Source organism: Phoca vitulina, unplaced genomic scaffold, assembly GCF_004348235.1.
Source record: "Phoca vitulina isolate PV1807 unplaced genomic scaffold, GSC_HSeal_1.0 scaffold25, whole genome shotgun sequence".
NCBI classification, from domain to species: domain Eukaryota; kingdom Metazoa; phylum Chordata; class Mammalia; order Carnivora; family Phocidae; genus Phoca; species Phoca vitulina.
The window spans coordinates 3,762,036-3,786,214 of NW_022589728.1; the positions used below are offsets into that span (position 1 = coordinate 3,762,036).

Sequence of the window (24,179 nt, forward strand, 5' to 3'; positions counted from 1 at the left end):
AATTGTACCAAAAAAACACTTAATCTTCATAAATTTGTTAGATAGGTATGACTACTACCATTATTTCACAGATGAGAAATAGATATCACAGGGAAGTTAAATTTATTGCAGGGTTATACCGTTGGCAAATTGTGGAAATAGAATTCAAATTAATAGAGTCTAGCTCCAGAGCTCAAATTTTAACAAGGACATGCTATTTAGAGTAAATAGTTTGGGGATGGTTTTGTTATAATAATTTCTTCTGAAAATGTAATGGGAATTAAAGTTCTTGGCTGTTTTTTTATTGTTTTTGCTGTTGTTGTTTTTTGTTGTTGTTGTTTGTTTGTTTACTTGTTTCATTCATGAATGTTATAAGGCTTGGGAATTAAGGAAATCTCCTGATTCAGCTTTCTGTCCTGAATATGAATCTCATCTGATGCCAACTGCTGAGTGTTTTTAAGTACTCCAGATCTGAAGTTTGTTGTGTTAATAAAAAAATTCTTTTGTCTCCTGCAGCATTTGAAATGGATTTCCTAAAGCTCATTGGGGAGTGGAATTCTTGTTTGTTTTTACCATTTACCTTTCCTCTACTTACTAAATGTTCCTGATGATTCATTTAGCAAACATCTGCAGAGAATTTGTTTTCACATGGCGTAAGATTTGTACCTCCTGGCTTCCTTGAAACTCGTGGAGAGACCTTTTCTTTGTTTTCACAGAGAACCCTATCTTGAGTCTAGTACCAGTGTGGCTCCTGGGCCCAACCAACATCACAGCTGTCCCCTGTGTCAGCGTGGCTGTGTCAGTTGTCCCCTGTGTCAGGGTGGCTGTGGGTTCCTGCAAAAGCTAGTCTACACATTGCCTCATTCCTCTGTTGAGATTTTACCCCCAAATCCTTGATTAAACTCCCCTCTTCAAAATGCCTAAAATAGTTTCTGTTGACTAGACCCTGACAATTGCGGATATGTATCTATATTTCAAGTTTTCCTGGGGTCTTAATGAACGCTGTTGTATTTTTCATCATAGAAGTTCAATAGATATTTGTTGATTAGGATAATAAATTGGATGAGTAAAGGTTATAAAAATAGATTACTGACTATGGAGGTGAAAAAATAATAAGACCTTAATCTAACTGAGGAAAGAACACTTCTGGCTAGAGCTACATGTCAAATGTCTTGAAATGTAATATTCATAATTTTGTTTTAACTCATAAGACTTAACAACACAAACTCTTCAATATAGCATTCTTTGATAAGTCACTCTTTCTCCTTCTCCCTCTCTTCACCACACACACACACACACACACACACACACTTATGTTCACTCTGATAGTGAAGGTTAAAGTTAGCTTTGGAAAATATTATTATCTTCTTCCTTGAGATCTTTTTCAACATGAACAAATTTAACTTTTTGGCCAACCCTTAGTTGGGTGTGGGCAGTCGTCCTTGGAATGGAGACTGCTACTTTCAGTTAACTGACTTGAGAGATCTTGAAATATACAGGAAAGAAATATGTCTAAAACGATTTCAATAGTTGGAACTGTAATGCGTGGTTTACTTAAACTTATTTACTACTTACCTGGAAAGCCGCTCGGGCGAACTAATACATTCCTGACATACAGCATCATAAAAAATCTGAGAAAATAAATGAAAACAAACTGCCAGTTAGCATTAAAATAATTAGATGAGATATGCTCTTTTGGCATGAAAATGTTAACAGCATAAAGTTTCCAGAAAACATTTATACTCTCAATAGTGTTCTTTTCACACTGACTCGATGTTGAAGGCTTGGTCAAAGACATTTTACATTCTTTACAGAATTATATTTTGATGATCAGTTATAGAATATTTCATTTGGTCTAATAAAGATTAGTAAAATATTTTTATTTTCACAACATAAATCAGCCGATATTTAGCAATATAAAATATTTCATTGAAAAAATTAAAAGGTGGTGAAAATGAGAGAATACACAGTTGTTTCAAAAGTGATGCAGTCTAAAGATTATGTGAGAGACACAAAACTGTAATTGCTATTATTTTTATTAACAAACAAGTATTGAAAATCCAATATAAACATAGAATAAAAATATCCTAGATAAAAAATATTACACTGGAAACTGTTTCTCCCTATAAATGGTTTACAGTTTAATATGACAGCACTCACAGAACAGAGCAGTAGTAGTTTGAAGGCATACAATATAAGGTATTATACACAACATACAATTCAAAGTATTATATACAACATACAATATAAGGTATTATATATAATATGCAACACAATGTATTACATACAACATATAACACATGGTGTTATATACAACAAACAACATAAGGTTTTATATACAACATCAATACAAGGTATTATCAGACGCTAGTGATAGACAATTCATAACACGTGCTTTATTTTGAAAATGTTTACACTCTTTTCCTATAATTATTCATGCTTCATTTTTCAAGGAATGTGAAACATTATACTTATTGGGTAGCAAATAATTATGACCACATCAAATGAAATTCAAGAACTTTACTCTTTTTCTATGTTAAAAGCCATTGAGATTAATATAAAGGATAAGATGCCTGCACTTTGTTTTCCATTTTGTTACTCTGGACTTCATGAAAGAAATCATAGTATCTCTCTGAGATTTTTTTCTAACCAACAATTGGAATAAGGTTACATATCTCCTATTTACATCAAAGAGAGTTCGACAATTGGTTTTGAAAATGTCTAAGAATTCCTGTTGAGTTTCTTTCACAAAGCAGTATCAAAGAGAAGGCATACTTTATTATTCCTAATGGTTTCCTCTACAATGCAATATTTGTTGCTGTTAATTCATTTTGTGCTTTCTGTACAGTAATGAAAGTGAGATGGTCAGTTCCAGTGGTGAACAGAATCAGTGCTGGTCCTGAATTTTTCAGCCCTGCTTGCCACGTGTTATAGACGTGGCATTTATTGAGTCTCCAGTTTATGAAGCTAAGATAGGAACCAAGTCAGCAGTGTTGTAGCGATTTCCCAGTCCAGTGATCTGACAAATTGTTGCCCCAATCCATCTGTCAGCATGTCTTTCCCATGCTTCCTCTTTCCTCTCACTAGGTTGTAGTTGTGGAGCAGATCTGTCTGGGGGTATTGCTGTCCCAGGTTGCTAGGGAGACAGAGCAATAATAGATATGGAAGTAAAAGCAGCTTTTTCCCTCCTCTTATTACTGACAAACATAAACCCTTATCCTAGTCAGGACCTCACATATAACTAAAGCAGGTGGAATGAGAATAAAGGAATATCAAAGACATATGGGTCTTCTGTCTTTAATACTCCTGCTGGGAAAAGAGCCCAGCTTCCCTTATTCTCACCTACATACCACCTGCTTTTCAAAGGAAATGTCTGTGAGAATTATAATCAGTAGTTTTCTCTAATGCTGTTTGTGAGCTCACATAACCTCAATGAACATTAATTCTTCTTAAAATCTCTAATGGAACATAAACCATTTCAGTTTTGTGTCTCAGATGAATAGCCTATAGAGTTCTGAAATTGGCATTAATTTACTTCAGTTCATTTAAAGAGATGAAGCTTAAATTCCTTGTTACTAAGTCATTTCTATGAGGCCACACAATGATTCCAGATGGGCTCTGACAAAATGCAGTTTTAGGAATTTGAGGGGCCTAATATACTGGCACCAAACTATGTTTAACAAATTGTCATTGATGTGTTTACCCCTTTCCTGGCAGTTCCTTAAGATTGAGACCATGACTCATGTGGTTTGGAGAGGAAAGGCAATGGGAATGAAGTATGAGCCTGACACGGAGTGCATGAATGCAAAGAGATTCCCCAGAGTTGTTTCCTTGTTCTTGTCATTCAGGTACCAGGTGGCAGGAGTGTCCTTAACGATTCTGTTAGAAAAGAAGTAGTGTTCAAAGTAGAAAAGTAGACTAGAGAGAAGTTTGAGATGACAAAAGAGAAAGGCAGTAAGTTTATAATTTTGCTAAAGATCATTCTTACGTATTCTCAGCAATATCCATGTAAGTTAATTGGGGTCATGCTCAGCTCCCACATAAAGTAAATGCATCTCATGAAGTACATGCACCCTGTACAATTTGATAGGTGTCTTAATGGCTTTTACAATTGTGGTATCTCCAACATTTCTGTGCATGATAGAGTTCTTTGAAGACTGAAATTTGAAGTAACTGTTAAGTAATAGAAAGGATGTATTTTTTCTTCATGCATTTAGCAACACATAAGGCAGATTATTTTTCCTTGCTTATTGAATACATTATGTTTGAAGCATACACATCTATTTTCAAGTATTTGAAATTACCAGACACCCAAAGAAACCACTGGTTTCCCATAGCAGTACAGCTGTGTTTCTCCCTGTGCAAACTTCAGTTACCAAGGAAATGCAGTGCAGCTTACTCTGGTGGCCCCAACAATGCTGCTAATGGTATCAGAGTGTTTATACAGCACTCAGTGTGCATCACAGGGGGATGGCATTTAAAATTTAGAATAACATATTTAAATGACTCACGTAATAGACTGAAATGACAGTGTATGGCAGGAAACAGTACAAGCAGTTGTAAAATATTTACTTCTTAGTTCTATGTTGTGCAAACATGTTGTGATAATATGCATAAACAAATATTTAGCAACTGTATGCTGCAGCTGCAAATCTAATGTGGGTGTGATAACATTTAGCTTTGTTTTTCAGATTTTAACAATCATTTTGTGTGAGATAATTTTGTGCAGAATTTTATAAAAATAAGAAAAAGCATTATGATTTCTATTTTCCTTCAAGAATTTGACTTAAATCTGGAACACTATTTACAAACTAAACATTCATGTAGCTGTGGCTTTAATGTGAATTTAGAATAAATATGTGCATTAGATATTTCAATCTAATATGATTATAAAATATTGTGATCTTCATGAGATTTTGTTTTAAACAATCTGGACTTTATTAGATAAATATGGAGATGTTCTGTACCTCACTATTCTGCCTCAAATATATTATAACTTTTGTAAGAAATAAGTTACAATATTTTCATCTGTAAAAAGTGTCTTTTCTTTCCCTTCCCTCAAGATCTGAACTGAATATACTTTATTAACATGCAATGACTGTGTTTTAAAAATATACTTTCCATCATTGAAGGAAGGTGGGGAGCTGTTCAAACATAAAGGTCTGATTTAAGTATTTTCAGGCCTCAGTAAACAGTTGATTACATTTGGTTTGGTAATTGAACCTTTACTCATTTGATGAAGTCAGTGATGATCTCTGAGGTCTGACTGGTGGCAAAACTAGTGGCAAAACTTCCGAGATCTTTGCATTGTGAGGGCAAGCATTGAATTTGTTTTTGTTTGTTCTTGTCATGCTAAGGAATGAGAAGTGTGCAAAACTTCAATGATATCCATATGATTAGCAGAGTGGCTAGAAAAACAAATCCTGTGATACCTAGTATGCTAAGTAGATTTGGGTTTGAGTAATTTACATATATGTTTACTTTTAAAAACCTTCCTTGTAGCCTTTTCTTTCCCCCCTTTTAATTTATTGTGAACACTTCTCTTCTCACTAGTTTGATCATCCATAGAACTAAAGGGCTTTGTTAACCTCATTTCAACACTGCAGTTTCTGTATTACAAAATATGGTGTTTTGAAAATGGTAGACACTTGATTGTATGTGTCTTGCATTGATTTAAACTCTATACTAATTAATCCCAAAAGGAAAATATGCACAAGTAAGTAATTTACACAAATGCAGTCTTACCAATTTAGAGAGAAGCTACTTTCTCCATTTTATCCTTTTTTGTTTGTTTGCTTTATCCTGTCTCCTAGTCCCCAAGGGGACTGTGTCTTCTATCTCCTTCTCAGAACTAGGGCAGTGAGGTGGTGCAGTGTAACTGGATTCTGGGTATAAGTGGTATGTGAAAACTGAGAGGTCTTGATGATCATCTTAAAATCACTATGAGAGTCAAATATGCTCTTTAAATAATTATCTAAGATTTGCCATTAACCTCTTTGGAAAAAGTTCCAGTGAAAAAAATGGAGAACTCATACATGTAATTTTACTTGTCAGTCTGTCATATATTAGCTGATATATTTGAGCAACTCAGTTAACTTTGCAAAGTTTTCAAATTCTCATTTGTAAAATAAAAGGTAATAACTTTTGTTTACTTCACAGGCTTTATTTTACAAACCCAAGGCTGTAATATAACTGCACACATGATGACAAGTTATTTATTTACATAACTGTGGATTATTAAACATACAACTGAATGTTAAGACTTTTAGTAGAAACAAACTAACAAATGAAAATAATTTATTGGTCAGAAATGTGGGCTGATATTCAGTAGAAACAATATTGTCATATTCAATTATTGCTGGGATATTTTAACAGTGTTGAATTAGGTTGCATTGTCATTTCTGAAAATGTAGTGTTTAAAGAACCATTGATGTGTGTATCAGTTAATGAAGAATGACAGTGATGTTCAGGACAGGATGGGTGGTGCCCCAGCTATCATGCAGCCGGCTCTTAGCCCATGAATCTAGTTTTCCTTCTGAGTCTAATGAGAAGCAATATTCAAGCTAATTATTCTTTGTGCTTTTGTCCAGCACAAGAATGAAATTATAAATTGGAAAACTGTTCTCCCCTATTTGTTGGTCTTAACAAATATATAAACCTTTGAAGTTTCCTTTTGAGATCTTCCAAAAGAGTGTCAAGGGTTAAATTCACAGTGGCCCTATACAGGAGTTACTTACAGAAATTGCAACCAAAGCAAGCAAAGAAGCAGACAAACAAAATTAAAAAAAAAAAAAAAACCCAAAACCCCAGTTGTCCTCATATGTATTTGAAAGAAGCGACTAATTCAACTGAATTTAAAGAACAGGAAAGGCAAGATGGCGGAGGAGTAGGAGACCTAAATTTCGTCTGGTCCCAGGAATTCAGCTGGATAAGGATCAAACCATTCTGAACACCTACAAACTCAACAGGAGATCAAAGAAAAGAATAGCAGCTACTCTCTGAACAGAAAAGCAACCACTTTCTGGAAGGTAGGACGTGCAGAGAAGTGAATCTGAGGCGATATTTGGGAAGGTAGATGGCAGAGAGGGGGCCTCCATCAGCTGCTACTGGCAAGTGATAGAGCAGCAGAGCACAAAATCGGAACTTTTATAAGTCGGCTCTGCTGAGGGATGTCACTCCAGTGGCTAAGCAGGGGGTGGAACCCTCGTGGGACACTGTGGTCTCAGGACCCTCGGGGTCACAGAAAGACCGGGGGTGCCTGAGTGCAGCAGAGCTCCCAGGTATCAGAGCAGGGAAGCTGGCTGCAGAGACGGAGCCGAGTAGTGGGCTCTCAGCTTGGGGTTGCCATAAACTGTGATCCATGGCACAGTCGGGCCACTGCTCTTCCAGCAGGGACCAAACAAGGGGCAGATTCAGGGAGACTCTCCTTCTCCCCTGGGAGGAGTGGCATGGGAGCACACCACAGGGATCTCCTGGGTTTGGAGACTCCAAACAGTGTCAGGTGCCAGAGATAGAAATGCTCGGTCACAGGCCGGGTGAGCACGGAGTTAGGCTGGAGACTGGGGAGATGGGAATGATTGACTGCTTTTCTCCGGGGGCGCCCTGAGGAGTGGGGCCCCGAGTTCTCAACTCCTCAGGGGCAGAGATTGGGAGGTCACCGTTTCACTCTCATGCTCCAAAGCTGTACGGAAAGCTTACAGGGAACAAAAGCTACCGAGAGGAAACTCGAGCAGATTACTTAGCCCGGCACCAGCAAGGGCAGGGCAATTCTGATTCCAGCAAAGACATTTGAGAACTGCAGCAACAGGGCACTCTACCAGAAGATCAGCAAGAACCGCCAGCCAAGACCAAGTTTACCGATCAATGAAAATGGCAGAACTCCAGTGCTAGAGGAATACTGCACATAAAATTCATGGGTTTTATCCCATGATTCTTTAGGCTTTCAAAGTTAATTTTTTAATTTTCTTTTTTTCTTTTTCTATTTTTTAAATTTTTTTCCCCTTTTCAACGAACATCTTATCAATCCCTTTTTTAAAAATCCTTTTTATTTTTCATTTTTAGTGTCATATTCTATCCCTTCATAGTAGTTAACCTTATTTTTGGATTATATATATAAGTTGTTCTCTCTTCAAAATTTTGGGATACAATTTCTTCTAACAGACCAAAATATACCCTAAATCTCTAGTGTATGGCTTTGTTCTAGTCTCCTGCCTGATCATATTCTCTCCCCCCTTTTTTTAAAAATTTATCTTCTTTCTTTTTTCAACCAACCTCTTATCTTATCAATTCCTTTTAAAAAATCTTTTATAATTTTCATCTTTACATTCATATTCCATCCCTTCATCGTATTTACCCTTATTTTTGTACATATATAAGCTTTTCGTTCTTTAAAATTTTGGGAGGCAGTTTCTTCTAACAGACCAAAATATGCCCAAAATCTAGTGTGTGGCACTGATCTATTCACCAGCCTAATCATATTTGATCATATTCTTTTCTTTTTCTTTTTTCTTTCTTTCCCTTTCTTTTCCCCCAGTTTCAGATCTCTTCTGATTGGCTCAGCATATATTTTTCTGGGGTCATTGTTAGCCTGTTAGCATTTTGTTCTCTCATTCATCTATTCTCCTCTGGACAAAATGACAAGATGGAAAAAATTACCTCAAAAAAAAAAAAAAAAAAAAAGAACAAGAGGCAGTACCGACTGCCAGGCACCTAATCAATATGGACATTAGTAAGATGTCAGATCTAGAGTTTAGAATGATGATTATAAATACTAGCTGGGTTTGAAAAAAGCATGGAAAATACTAGAGAAACCCTTTCTGGAGAAATAAAAGAACTAAAATCTAACCAAGTTGAAATCAAAAAGGCCATTAATGAGGTGCAATCAAAAATGGAGGCTCTAACTGCTAGGATATATGAGGCAGAAGAGAGAATTAGTGATATAGAAGACCAAATGATGGAAAATAAAGAAGCTGAGAAAAAGAGAGATAAACAACTACTGAATTACGAGGGCAGAATTCGAGAGATAAGTGATACCATAAGATGAAACAATATTAGAATAATTGGGACCCCAGAAGAAGAAGAAAGAGAGAGGGGCAGAAGGTATATTGGAGGATATTATAGCAGAGAACTTCCCTAATTTGGGGAAGGAAACAGGCATCAAAATCCAGGAGGTACAGAGAATCACTCTCAAAATCAATAAAAATAGGTCAACACCCCGACATCTAATAGTAAAACTTACGAGTCTCAGAGACAAAGAGAAAATCCTGAAAGCAGTTCAGGGCAAGAGATCTGTAACCTACAATGGTAAAAACATTAGACTGACAACAGACCTATCCATAGAGACCTGGCAGGCCAGAAAGGACTGGCATGATATATTCAGAGCACTAAATGAGAAAAATATGCAGCCAAGAATACTATATGCAGCTAGGCTGTCATTGAAAATAGAAGGAGAGATAAAAAGCTTCCAGGACAAACAAAAGCTAAAGGAATTTGCAAACACCAAACCAGCCCTACAAGAAATATTGAAAGGGATCCTCTAAGCAAAGAGAGAGCCTAAAAGTAACATAGATCAGAAAGGAACACAGACAATATACAGTAACAGTCACCTTACAGGCAATACCCTAGCACTAAATTCATATCTTTCAATAGTTACCCTGAATGTATATGGGCTAAATGCCCCAATCAAAAGATGCAGGCTATCAGATTGGATAAAAAAACAAGACCCATCGATATGCTGTCTGCAAGAGACTCATTTTAGAACCAAAAACACCTCCAGATTGAAAGTGAGGGGGTGGAAAACAATTTACCATGCTAATGGACACCAAAAGAAAGCTGGGGTGGCAATCCTTATATCAGACAAATTAGATTTTAAACCGAAGACTGTAATAAGTGATGAGAAAGGACAGTATATCCTACTTAAAGGATCTATCCAACAAGAGGACCTAACAATTGTAAATATTTATGCCCCTAACATGGGAGCAGCCAATTATATAAGGCAATTAATAACAAAAGCAAAGAAACACATTGACAACAATACAATAATAGTGGGGGACTTTAACACCTCCCTCACTGAAATGGACAGATCATCTAAGCAAAAGATCAACAAGGAAATAAAGACTTTAAATGACACACTGGACCTAATGGACTTCATGGATATATTCAGAACATACCATTCCAAAGTGACAGAATACACATTCTTCTCTAGTGCTCATGGAACATTCTCCAGAATAGATCACATCCTAGGTCACAAATCAGGTGTCAAATGGTACCAAAGACTGGGATCATTCCCTGCCTATTTTCAGACCACAATGTTTTGAAAGTAGAACTCAATCACAAAAGGAAAGTTGGAAAGAACTCAAATACATGGAGGCTAAAGAGCATCCTACTAAAGAATGCATGGGCCAACGAGGAAATTAAAGAAGAATTAAAAATTTTATGGAAACAAATGAAAATGAAAATACAACTGTTCAAAATCTTTGTGATACAGCGAAGGCAGTCCTAAGAGCAAAGTATACAGCAACACAAGCCTTTCTCAAGAAGCAATAAAGGTCTCAAATACATAACCTAACCCTACACCTAAAGGAGCTGGAGAACGAACAGCAAATAAAGTCTAAACCCAGCAAGAGAAGAGAAATAATAAAGATCAGAGCAGAAATCAATGAAATAGAACCAAAAGAAAAGTAGAACAGATCAATGAAACTAGGAGCTAGTTCTTTGAAAGAATTAGTAATATTAATAAACCCCTGTCCAGACTTATCAAAAAGAAAAGAGAAATGACCCAAATAAAAAAAATCATGAATGAAAGAGGAGAGATCACAACCAACACCAAAGAAATACAAACAATGATAAGAACATATTATGAGCAACTCTATGGCAGCAAATTAGATAATCTGGAAAAAATGGATGCATTCTTAGAGATGTATCAACTACCAAAACTGAACAAGGAAGAAATAGAATACCTGAACAGATGTATAACCACTAAGGAAATTGAAGTAGTAATAAAAAATCTCCCAACAAACAAAAGCCCAGGGCCAGATGGCTTCCCAGGGGAATTCTACCAAACATTTAAAGAAGAATTAATACCTATTCTTCTGAAACTGTTCCAAAAAAATAGAAATGGAAGGAAAACTTCCAAACTATTCAACATAGTACTAAAAGTCCTAGCCACAGCAATCAGACAACAAAAAGAAATAAAAGACATCCGAATTGGCGAAGAAGAAGTCAAACTCTTACTCTTTGCTGATATGAAAATTTTTGTGGAAAACCCAAAAGTCTCCACCCCAAAACTTCTAGAACTCATACAGGAGATCAGTAAAGTGGCAGGATATAAAATCAATACAAAATTTCAGTGGCATTCCTATACACCAACAAGACTGAAGAAAGAGAAATTAAGAAGCTGATCCCATTTACAATTGCACCCCAAACCATAAGATACCTAAGAATAAATCTAACCAAAGAGGCAAAGAATCTGTACTCAGAAAACTATAAAATACTCATGAAAAAAATTGAGGAAGAAACAAAGATATGGAAAAATGTTCCCTGCTCATGGATTGGGAGAACAAATACTGTGAAGATGTCCATGCTACCTAGAGCAATCTACACATTCAGTGCAATCCCCATCAAAATACCATCCACTTTTTTCAAAGAAATGGAACAAATAATCCTAAAATTTGTATGGAACCAGAAAAGACCCCGAATAGCCAGAGGAATGTTGAAAAAGAAAAGGAAAGCTGGTGGCATCACAATTCCTGACTTCAAGTTCTATTACAAAGCTGTCATCATCAAGACAGTATGGTATTGGCACAAAAACAGACACATAGATCAGTGGAACAGAATAGAGAGCCCAGAAATGGACCCTCAACTCTATGGTCAGCTAATCTTCGACAAAGCAGGAAAGAATGTCCAATGGAAAAAAGACAGTCTCTTCAACAAACGGTGTTGGGAAAATTGGACAGCCACATGCAGAAGAATGAAACTGGACCATTTCCTTACACACACAAAAATAGACTCAAAATAGTTGAAAGACCTAAATGTGAGACAGGAGTCCATCAACATCCTAAAGGAGAACACAGGCAGCAACCTCTTGGACCTCAGCTGCACCAACTTCTTCCTAGAAACATCACCAAAGTCAAGGGAAGCAAGGGCAAAAAGGAACTACTGGGACTTCATCAAGATAAGAAGCTTTTGCACAGCAAAAGAAACAGTCAACAAAACCAAAAGACAACTGACAGAATGGGAGAAGATATTTGCAAATGACATATCAGATAAAGGGCTAGTATCCAAAATCTATAAAGAACTTCTCAAACTCAACACCCAAAGAACAAATAATCCAATCAAGAAATGGGCAGAAGACATGAACAGACATCTTTCCAAAGAAGACATCCAAATAGCCAACAGACACATGAAACAGTGCTCAAGATCCCTGGGCATCAGGGAAATCCAAATCAAAACCTCAATGAGATACCACCTCACACCAGTCAGAATGGCTAAAATTAACAAGTCAGGAAATGACAGATGTTGGCGGGGATGCGGAGAAAGGGGAACCCTCCTGCACTGTTGGTGGGAATGCAAGCTGGTGCAGCTACTCTGGAAAACAGTATGGGGGTTCTTCAAGAATTTGAAAATAGAGCTACCATACGACCCAGCAATTGCACTATTGGGTATCTACCCCAAAGATACAAATGTAGGGATCTGAAGGGGTACATGCACCCCGATGTTTATAGCAACAATGCCACAATAGGCAAACTATGGAAAGAGCCAAGCTGTCCTTCGACAAATGAGTGGATAAAGAAGATGTGGTATATATATATAATGGAATATTATGCATCCATCAAAAGGAATGAAATCTTGCCATTTGCAACTACGTAGATGGAACTGGAGGGTATTATGCTGAGTGAAATAAGTCAATCAGAGAAAGACATGTATCATATGATCTCTCTGATATGAGGAATTCTTAATCTCAGGAAACAAACTGAGTGTTGTTGGAGTGGTAGGGGGTGGGAGGGATGGGGTGGCTGGGTGATAGACATTGGGAGTGTATGTGCTATGGTGAGCACTGAATTGTGTAGGACTGATGAATCACAGACCTGTACCTATGAAACAAATAATACATTATATGTTAAAAAAAGAAGAAGATAGTAGGAAGTGAAAAATGAAGGGGGGGGAATCAGAAGGGGAGTGAAACCATGAGAGACTATGGACTCTGAGAAACAAACTGACGGTTCTAGAGTGGCAGGGGGTGGGGGGATGGGTAGCCTGGTGATGGGTATTAAAGAGGGCATGTATTGAATGGAGCACTGGGTGTTATATGCAAACAATGAATCATGGAACACTATATCAAGAACTAATGCTGTAATGTATGGTGATTAACATAACATAATAAAATAAAATTTAACAAAAATTAGAAAGTAAGTAATGAACAGGAAAAACTGTTGCAAAATTTACAATTATGTACATTGCTATCTATCTATATATAGTTTTACAAGTATAGCTGTCTACTCTAAGTTCTGGGTTTGCAGTTGAGTTTTTATGTTCTTTTCACCCTAGATTTTACATGGAATCCTACATATAATTTCTTACAAGATTATTTTGGTAGTAGTATTTATATTTAACTCTTTAATTCATTAAGACATATTGTTAGTATATTGTTTAAAATCGTGTCCTATCTTATTTTCTTCTGTAAAGATAGCCAGATGTGTTTGTACCATTTATTATAACCAGTCTTTTAAAACTAGATTTAAAAAAAGTCTGTCATATATTAAAAGTTCAAGTGCACAGTATGGGGTAGGTAGGAATGTGTTAATAGGTATGAAAAATGACAGAACAGGGAAATGAGGACAGAGGTATGTGGAGAGCTATAATTTTACATAGGTTGATGAAGATAGGACTCATTAGGATGATTTTTGAGTTAAGAGTAGAGGAGGTAAGGATGTTAGCCATGCAAATATTTAGGGAGAGACTATACTAGGCTCATGAAACAGCCAGGCATATTCAAGAAATATCACGAATATTCTTCCATTCCTATTTTTATTAGAGTTTTTATTAGAAAGTACAGCTCAATTTGACCAAATGTCCTTTCAGATTCTATTGGAGAGGATAAAATTCTCTCTCTCTCTCTCTAATCTATTATCTAATATGTATTAATAGATAGGTTACATATGTTTAACTTGCTGATGAAATTAGTTACATTTATAATAACTTCTTATTTATCCAGGCTTGCTCTTTTGGAATAAGACCTATTTGGTCATAGTACAATTTCATTTGTCACTTGTAGGATTCTATATGTGAATAGTATATTTAAATTATTACAACTATATTTATATTAACAGTGGCCTTTTGTTTCTTTTCTTCATATGTCAGCCTTTATTATTAATTTTCATTTTACTTTGATTTAGTGACATGAATTGAGGGGGTTCAATAATTTCATGCTGGAATAATTTCTTCTTTAAGAATTAGATAAAACTTAGTTTTGAACCCATCTGTTCCTGATGCCTTTTGTGAAGTAAAGCTTTCATGAATTTTAAAATTTAATTAAGCCTGCTTAGTAGAACATAAACTAGGCAATTGGCCATATAACAATAAGAAGACAAAGTAAAATATTGCTTGAATTATTGAGGAAATCATCTTGGAATTAAAATAAATGCTATAATAGCATTTATATAACCATGGGAACTAGCTAACAATGTATTCTGCTTGTTATGTTGAAGTTGGATTCATCTAGCATTTGACTTTTCACCCACTTTTGTTACAAAGAATCTTGTTCTAATGGAGTATTTGAAAGTGATGGAATTATTTTTAGTCATAGCTTTAAATATTCCAGGAAAATTTGCTCAAGTGTTTCAACATTTTTGCATCACTAAAGTAAATTGTTCTTTTGCATATTAAAATTCATTGATATTATTATTGCATCCTGATTATCAGAGCTTAAATTTATTATTCATTCAGACTTCATTCTTGATTGTAATATTTACAAAAATTCAAAAATTACTGTATACTTGAATGTTATTTTAGGTTGAAACTTTAGGAATTCAGAAATATTAAAATTTTAGTAGTTCTTTTTTAAACATATAACCAGATATACATTTGTGCTACGACTTTTCATTTTAAAGCAGCATAAAATTTGGACTAGAAATGCCCGTAGAAAGGCTCCTATTGTACTCCTTTACATATGGAGTGTTTTTCATAAATTAAAATGCAGGAAAGATGAAAAAATGAGTGAATGCATCCTCAGGAATGTCGCATCACCTTTCTGGAGCTGCTTTATCCATGACAATTCTGATCTCTATGCCCTAGTCCATCTATTCCTGGATCTTCCAGCACTATTTGGTATCCCCTGGTCATAGTAATACAAGGTGAGAAATGACAGTTTTAGACCATCCCAGATCCCTTTCTTCTTTTGCATTGCTTCTTCCAAATTCTAAATTGTAGTTGATTTCTCACAGTTGGTTCACCTGCTACTTCCAATGATCTTCCTAGATATAGTTCTATACCCTGTTTTCCAGTTGGATAATGTCTGCTGTTCCATTTGATTTACTACCAACCCAATAGCACCAGTTCTTGTGACTACTGTAGACTCCTTCTTTGGTCAAATGTTTCTCTCTTAAAAAAAGCTCTATCTCCTGCCCTGAAAACTGGCAGCCACTGTGACCCCAGGTGTAATCTGTAGGAATGAATGTATTCACCTGCATTCACACTATAGCAAGGGTAGTGTACTCTCTCATCTGCCACTCCACAGATTCCCCTGAAACCTGAATGTGAAAGCAGGTGCACAGGGCCAGAGGACCCATTAACCCCATTTTGGAAAGCTTAAAAGCTTAAAAGTTACAGTTTCCTCTCAATCTTTTATTCTATAATACAAGTAATAAGTCAAGTTTTTCCCCACAACTAATATAAACAAAAAGTGATTACATAATAATATATATAATAAAAAAGTGATTTGTTTATTCCATGTCGACATGTAATTACTATGTTAACATGAGCAGCAAAGCATGTGATTGTATCTAGTGTTAGCCTAGTTGTTTTGTCAGTAAGGCAACCCTTTTTAAAACCATTCCTCAAAGTCACGTTTAATTTCCTTTTCAGCCAGGAGTCAGGGCTTTAAGAAAATGATTTACTGCACTTAACAATATGTCAAGAGAGATGAGTCAAATGTTAATGTGAAATTCTAGGTAACTGTTTTCCATCACTGTCATCAGTGAGCAGCAATGCTTACCTTACTCTCTGGAGATCTAAATCTTATTTGATTGTTCTGACATCATGCTAGGCTAGTGACTATGATCCTAACAAACCTTCTTACTGCTCTTCTTGCCACTGAAGATGTGTGTGTGTGTGTGTGTGTGTGTGTGTATGTGGGTGTGTGTTTCCTGATGTGTGTACTTACAGTACACAATCCCCCAAGGTTGAGGTAGGAGACAGGGATGAATAGGCAGACCACAGAGGATTTTTAGGACAGTTAAAATACTCCATATCATACAATAGTGCTGAATACATATCATTACATATTTCCCCAAATCCAGAGAATTTACAAGACCAAGAGTGAACCCTAAGGTAGACAATGGACCCTGGGTGATAATGATGCAATATCAGTTCATCATTTGTAACAAATGTACCTTCTGATGGAGGATGGATGTTGATGACCAGGAGGCAGTGCACATGGGGAGGCAGGGAGCATATGGGAAATCTCTGTGCTTTCCCCCAAAGTTTTGCTGTGAACCTAAAACTACTCTATAAAAATAAAGTCTTCAAAAAAATAAAAATATAAAACAGTTCCCAGGCACAGACAATCTTTTTTTTTTTTTTTTTTAAAGATTTTATTTATTTGACAGAGAGAGACACAGCGAGAGAGGGAACACAAGCAGGGGGAGTGGGAGAGGGAGAAGCAGGCTCCCTGCGGAGCAGGGAGCCCGACGCGGGGCTCGATCCCAGGACCCCGGGATCATGACCTGAGCCGAAGGCAGACGCTTAACGACTGAGCCACCCAGGTGCCCCTAGGAATGGACATTCTTGACTTCATATACCATAGCAGTGGCAGATGGATAAATTCCTCTTTAAAATCTCATATTAAATAGAATATCCTCCAAGGGGAAGGAGAAAAGAGTGAAGAAGACAAAATGATTTTATGAAGTTTCCCTTCTAACAGGTGAGCAGAACTAAAAAACTTCAGTTCATGAACTGAGTTGTTAGGTTTGTCGTGGTTTAATATAATAAACCTATAAATATCTATTTTAATTCTTTCCCCCTATTCCCTCTTATTATTGCCATACTTTACCTATCTCTCACACTTTGCTCACATACACACCCAAGGCAATATGATAGAATAATCATGATAACCCATGATCAGATCAAAATGTACTTTTGATTTGCATCATAAAATGTGAATGATAATGAAAAAGACAACTGGATTTATTGGTACAGATTTCTGATTTTGCAGGAAGATGACATCCATCATTATTCATGATGTAGAACCTATATTTTTCAACCTGACAGTATCAGGCTGATGAAATATGCATTCAAAGCATAGTAGCAAAGCTGAGAAAAAATTTAAAAACACATTATCTCAAACCTGTTCACTGAAAAAATGAATATTCCTGCATTTATTAAGAAATGTGTATGTGTCAAGGATTTGAACTTGTGATTGGCCAGAAAGATAACCACAATTGACCTTTTATTAAGAACAAAACTAAGTTATCCCCTAGGGTGAGATTTTAAATTATTATATATTATATAAAAATCTATATATTTTTTCTCAATTATACTTGAATAAAACTTCAAGATTGAAGTACACATGTAAATGAGTTGTCCGTTTCTTATTTCTGAGGCAACCATATTTAACTTATACCTGTTTATTCTCATATTTACCCTTAAGATGCTCATACTGTTCTTTATTATTTAATGATAGAAATTATTTGTTGTACATTTACTATAGAATATAAGTATTGACCTATTGTGTTCCACCATCCCATATATTTCACTGACTAATGAACTCTCAATACAGTTATATAATAATGATTATATCAGTGTTAAATGTCAATGCAAAACATAAGGCAAGTTCATAAATTCATACTAAGCCAAAAATTGAATAAAAGAAAAGACATTGGGAACTTGAAAAGGATTGTCTTGCATTTATAGAAAAGTAGGAGGGAATTGATATCTTTATAGTATTACCTTTAGTGATCCATGACAGCATAGTCTGACATTATTTAAAAATTGTTATATTTGTTTGTTGATATTGAATCAAAATCAGTTGACCTTTGTATTGTTAAAAAACAAAATCTAAACAAGTAAATTTGAAAATCTAATTCACTTTGTTAAGCCATTTATGAATCAGGCAGCATCCCATCTAGCAAGTAGAAAGGAGCTCCAAGAGCTCCTGCTTATAAAATGGAAGGATTTTATAGGCAGACAAGGGGAGGGAGAATTAGTAAAAAAAAAAAAAAAAAAAAAGAAAGAAAGAAAAAAAAGAAAAGAAAAAAAGAGAAAGTATTGTTTGAGGCAGGATCATCTTCCTTTAGGAGGAAGGGCAAGAGGCCTTAGTAGATGGATTACTTCATCTTCCTTTGGGGGTTGGAGAAGGCCCATGTGACAGATTACCTCCATGGTGCTGACCAGAAAACTCCTGTCTATTTAAGACTGTATTTTTGGGAGAGTTTGAAATTGCAATTAGATTAGGTATTAAGCTCTGATTTGGTGATAACCTAACATATATGACTCCATTTGGGGCCTATGGTTTTCTTTCTAACAGTGTATTGCTTTGTATCTATACTATTTCATGCTGAACTCCCTTAGTAACTCAACTGGTAATGTCTCATGTAATAATGTCTATAGATTCCCAAGGATTTCCTATGCTCAAAATTATCTTATCTCTGAATAATGACAGTTTCATTTCTTCTTTCAATTCTTGGGCATTTTATTAGCTCTCTTCTTGCCTTATTGCAATAAGACCTGAAGAAAGATTAAGGAAAATGAGATAGTAGACATTTTTGTCTCATTTCTGATCTCAGAGAGAAATGTCTTAATAAATCACCATTAACGATGATGTTTCTTAAAGATATTTCTATATCCTCTTTCTAATATGAAGATACTCTTTTGTATACTCAGTTTTCTATGAATTTTTATCAAATGTATTTTATTAAATTCGTCTTTGCATCTATTTAAATGACTATATATTTTTTTCATTTTTAAACCTTTTTTTTTCTACCTTTAATGTGATGAAATACATTATTTTTTCCTGCATGTGAGTGGGTGAATTTTATTGTTCTGTGCTCAAGTTTACTGATTCTAACTTCTGTCATCTTCGCTGTATTATTGAGCCAATCCAATATGTTTTTTTTTTAATTTATGTTAATGCTGTTTTTAGTTCTATTGTTCTATTTGGTTCTTTTTCACAATTTGCATTTCTTTGCTGAGATTTTGTAATTTTTCATTTGATTCAAGAGACTAATTTCTTGCTGACATTTTTATTAAGGTGGCTTTAAAACCTTATCAGATAATACCAGTTTGTAATTCATCTAGTTGGAGTTAGCTATATTTTCTCATTCAAATTGTGATTTTTCTGGTTTTTAGTGAGATGTGTTATTTTATTGTATCTTAGCCACCTTGCTTATTATGTTGAGCCTGTGCTTCTTATGTAAGACTTTTTTTTTTCTTTTTAGCAGGAATTCACTCTATTTACCATACAGGTCCTAGCCTAATTTTGTGGACTGTGGTTCCATCGACAATATACTTTTTAGAGCCTGTTTGGCTTCTTTGGTCTAATTGATTTCCCACCGTTCCTTGCTGATGCTGTTTGAGGAGGTGAAAGGAGATTTCTCAGGCTGGGCCCCCTTGTGCCACTAAGTGGACAAAGGGACTCTTTATCCTCCAGTGGGTAGAAATCCCTCTGTTGGGTGGGAGAATCTAAAACACCCCTCCTCTGTGCTGCTCCATCAATCCTGGGATTCCTAACTAGTTCTTCTTTTCTCTTTCTACCTGTCAGAGTTTGACTTGCATTTCAGTTGTATCTTGCAGGTTTTTGAGTGTTTATAGTCACTGAAGAGGAGCAGGGGAAGATGAAGCCAATCCATCTTCTGCAGCCCCAAAGTCATTCTAAATCCTTTTGATAGCCAATTCTCTAATTACTGGAGGTGGAGCATTTTTTTCTAGATGTTTAGTCACAAGCTGTATCCCCATGTTTAATAACTGTCTCTTCACTAATTATTCGTAATTCTCCTCTTGGCTGATGTGAGATTTCAAAACTATAAATATGCCTATATCTTTTCTACGTATGTTTGTTATGGATAACTCCTCAGCTTCCTGTACTTCTTCTAGTATTTCTTACAATTGTTTTGATACAATTTTTGAAGAAATTGACATTATTTTAACTGGTAGAATTAGACCTATTCTATAATTTGAAAAGTGTTGAGAGTTGATGATAACAGTCTCCACCATTATTCCAAGTTTGCAGGGAAAGGAGAATAAAATATGCAATGATATAATAGGAAAATAATACCTATTTATTTATTTTTTTTTTGCAAAAGTGCTTGACTGAATTGGGCCAATTTTGTTTAATGTGAATTAGCTCATTCATCAGCACCTGCAGGGTCATTTATTTTTATATCTCCAAGTAGTGTATAATAGAGGTTCAGTAAATATTATTAAATTTATGACACAGTGGCTTGAGCACTACATCTTTCTGTAGATGTCATAATCTTTCATATTGCCTAATACACACCAAATACTAAGAGACCTCTATAAATATGAATGGAAGATGATGACACTGTGAGTGAACAGGGGACCACCAAATGTTGGGAAGAGGAAGAACATGATGGCTGTATTCCTACAATGTTACATAATTCATTCCCCCTATCTTGAATAAAATGTTTCTGACCACTACGGAAAAAAGAGGGGTGGAAAAGACAACGAATCATTTCAAGGTTTTGCAATCATATAAAATACTTTGTGCCCATAGCAATAAAGTATCATTTTCCTTTGGTTTTATTTTAGGTTCAGGTGCTTCGGAACGCTGGAGAAGAAGTGACCCTAACAGTGTCATTTTTAAAAAGAGCACCTGCTTTCCTCAAACTCCCACTGAATGAAGATTGTGCATGTAAGCATTTATGAAGTATAGGTAAAATGCTCACATCATTATATTTATTTTCTAAACCATTATTTCCTGACAGTAATTGGTAATTTTTTAAAAGTTGGGATTTCTGCTTGAATACAAATATTTTTATATCACAAAGCATTCTATGAATGCTTATGCAAAGGGAGCAGATGTTATTTTTGTTTCAGAATGTATTCACATTTACAGTTATTTGCTAACCTATAATTGGAGACATTTATTGTAAAAATAGTATCATATCAACTGCATACATTTTGTATCTCTATTATATTTCATTCACAATATTTGATTAATATATTTTCTCTAACTTGTAGAATTATATACTGTTATTTAGCTACTGGACTTAATAAACAAGCACTTACACTTAAGTCATCCTGATGAGGCTAGGGAGATTGAAGGAAGCACCAGTCTATGTGGAAACTCCTAAGGGTTACTTAAAAATCTCTGTATCAGTTTCTACATTAAGAAAGAAAATATCATCTAACATTTTTGCTAAAAATCAAAGAAGAATATATCTTTGAGGCATAATTTGCATGCAATGAAATGCAAAGCTCCTAAATGAACAATTGGATTGGTTCTGACAATGCACACATTTGCTTAATCTACATGCCTTAAATCACAGAAAGGTCCTTCTGTGCCTCTTCTCAATAAATGACACCCACAGAAATAGCCATTAATTTAATTTCTTAGCATCATATTTCTTTTTGCTTCTTCTAGAACTTTTTTAGAATGGAATTATATTGTATTTACTCTTTTATGTCTGGCTTCTTTCATAATGAAAATCACTTGTGTGATTTTCAGATGTTTGTTCATTTACATTGCTGTGTAATATTCCATTAGATGAATATACTAAAATTTGCTAATCATTCTCCTATTGATAGATAACAGAGCTGTTTCCTGTAGTTTGGCACTATAAATAAAGCTATTATGAACATTCTTGTCTAAGGCTTTTGAAAGTCTTCCAATTTTATGTCACTACCATAAGTACTTAGGAGTGGAATTGCTAAGTCACCAGGTAGATATATAATTAACTTGTTAACTAATTGCCAAAAAATATTTCTAAATTGGACATATATTTAAAAACCTCTTACTCTCTGCTCCAGCAATGTATGAGAATTCTGGTTGCTCTACACTTATCCCAATATTTTATGATCAAGGATTTTTTTTTTTAGATATTCTATCGAGTGTGCAGAGGTAGTTTATTATAGTTATAATTTGCATTTCCTGAAGACTAATTATGATCAGCTCTTTATCATGTACCATTTGCATTTATTATTAGAGATTTGCATATATTATTTTGTAAGGTGTCTGCTCAAGTTTTGCCCGTTTTTCTATTGGTATGTCTTTATAAAATTGTACTGCAGGAGTTTAAGAAAATATTCTGTATATAATCTTTGTCAGCTATATGTATCACAAATATTTTCTCTCAGTCTATACATAACTACATATTTTACCTAAAAGTGTCTTAGGTTTGCAGAAGTTTTTTTTGACAAAGTCTAATTTACTATTTTGTTGTTTTTCTTTTGCATATGGTTATTGTTTTCTATATCTTCTCTAGAAGATATTTCTATAAGAAATATTTGCCTACTCCAAGGTTGCAAGGAGATTCTCCTACATTTTTCCTAGAAGCTTTATGACATTGGGTTTTATGTTTAAGTTTAGAATCCATCTTATATTAATTAATTTTTGAGTCTGAGCTAGGAATTTAGAATCAAGAAATGACTTTCTTATTTCCATTAATTTTTGTGTCCATTTTTTCACCATAACTACAGTGTTGATCACCAAGGATAGGTTTTCCAATTTTGCAATTTTTCAAGATTATTTACCTATTGTAGACCCTTTACATTACTGTGTATATTTTAAAAATAGCACGTCAATTTCTACAAAATCCAATTATGATTCTGAATGGGACTAAGTTGGATTTATAGATAATTTTGAGAATTAACATATTAACAACTTTAAATCTTTCAATCCATGAACATGATATAACTTTCTATTTATTTATGTTTTAATTTTTCTCAGCAACATTTTAGTGTTTTCAGTGGGAAAGTCATGTGTATCTTTTATTAAATTTATTTCTAAGCATTTTTTATTCTACTGTAAATGGTATTTTAAAAAATTTAATTGTCCAGTTATTGTGGCTAACACATAGAAGTACAGTTTATTTTTATACATACACTTATTCTGCATCATAGGCTTAACTTTCTATTAGTTCTGTAGGATTTTTGTTATATTCTTTAACACTTTCTACTTACAGTTATGTTATTTGCAAATAATGAATTCTGCTTCTTTCTTTCCAATCTATATTTTTTAAATTCATTTTTCTTGACCATTGCAATGGTTAGGACTTCCAGTAAAATGTTATATAAAGTACTGAGAATAGACATCTTTTTCTTGCTGAAGATATTAGAGGAGAAATTTCCAGTCTTTTACCATTAAGTATTATATTAGCCATAGTTGCTCACACATGCCCTTTATTAGGTTGATGTTCTTTTATTCCTGGGTTACTGAGGATTTTTCTTTTTCTTTTTAACATAAGTTGATGTTGAATTGTCATGAATATTTTTTACATCCATTGAGATATTATATTTTTAATCATTTTTGTTTATTCTGCTGATATGGTGAATTTTTAAATATTTATTTTGAATGCCAAATTAAGCCTGAATTCCTAGGATAAACACCACTGGTCATGAAATGTTAAGTTTTTTGTTTTTTTTTTTAATGTATTGCTGGTTTCAATTTGCTAAAACATTAAGACTTAAAAATATAGATATATGCGGGGCACCTGGGTGGCTCAGTCAGTTAAGCGTCTGCCTTCTGCTCAGGTCATGATCCCAGGGTCCTGCTCAAGATTAGGGAACATTGGGCTCCTTTCTCAGTGGGCAGTCTGCTTCTCCCTCTCCCTCCGCCCTTCCCCCCTGCTCGTTCTCTCTCTCTCTCTCTTTCGCTCTCTCTCAAATAAATAAATATATAAACAAATAAGAAAAACTTAAAAAAAATATGTCCATGAGGGATATTCATATGTACATTTTTGTAAAGTTTTAGTGCGATTTTGGTACCAGGGTTTTTAATGTCTTCATGTAACTGGTGGAGTAGTAACTCC

General features: G+C 34.9%; 1 protein-coding gene across 8 annotated transcripts in view; it reads left to right on the forward strand.

Moving 5' to 3' along the window:
• Positions 1-24,179, forward strand: part of SNTG1 (syntrophin gamma 1) — a 907,627-nt gene that overhangs the window by 663,682 nt on the left and 219,766 nt on the right. For all 8 annotated transcript variants that reach the window (XM_032421884.1, XM_032421883.1, XM_032421890.1 and 5 more), the window contains one exon: positions 20,959-21,061. In XM_032421884.1, coding sequence (XP_032277775.1) covers positions 20,959-21,061 — 103 coding nt within the window. The remainder of the gene's footprint in view (positions 1-20,958; positions 21,062-24,179) is intronic.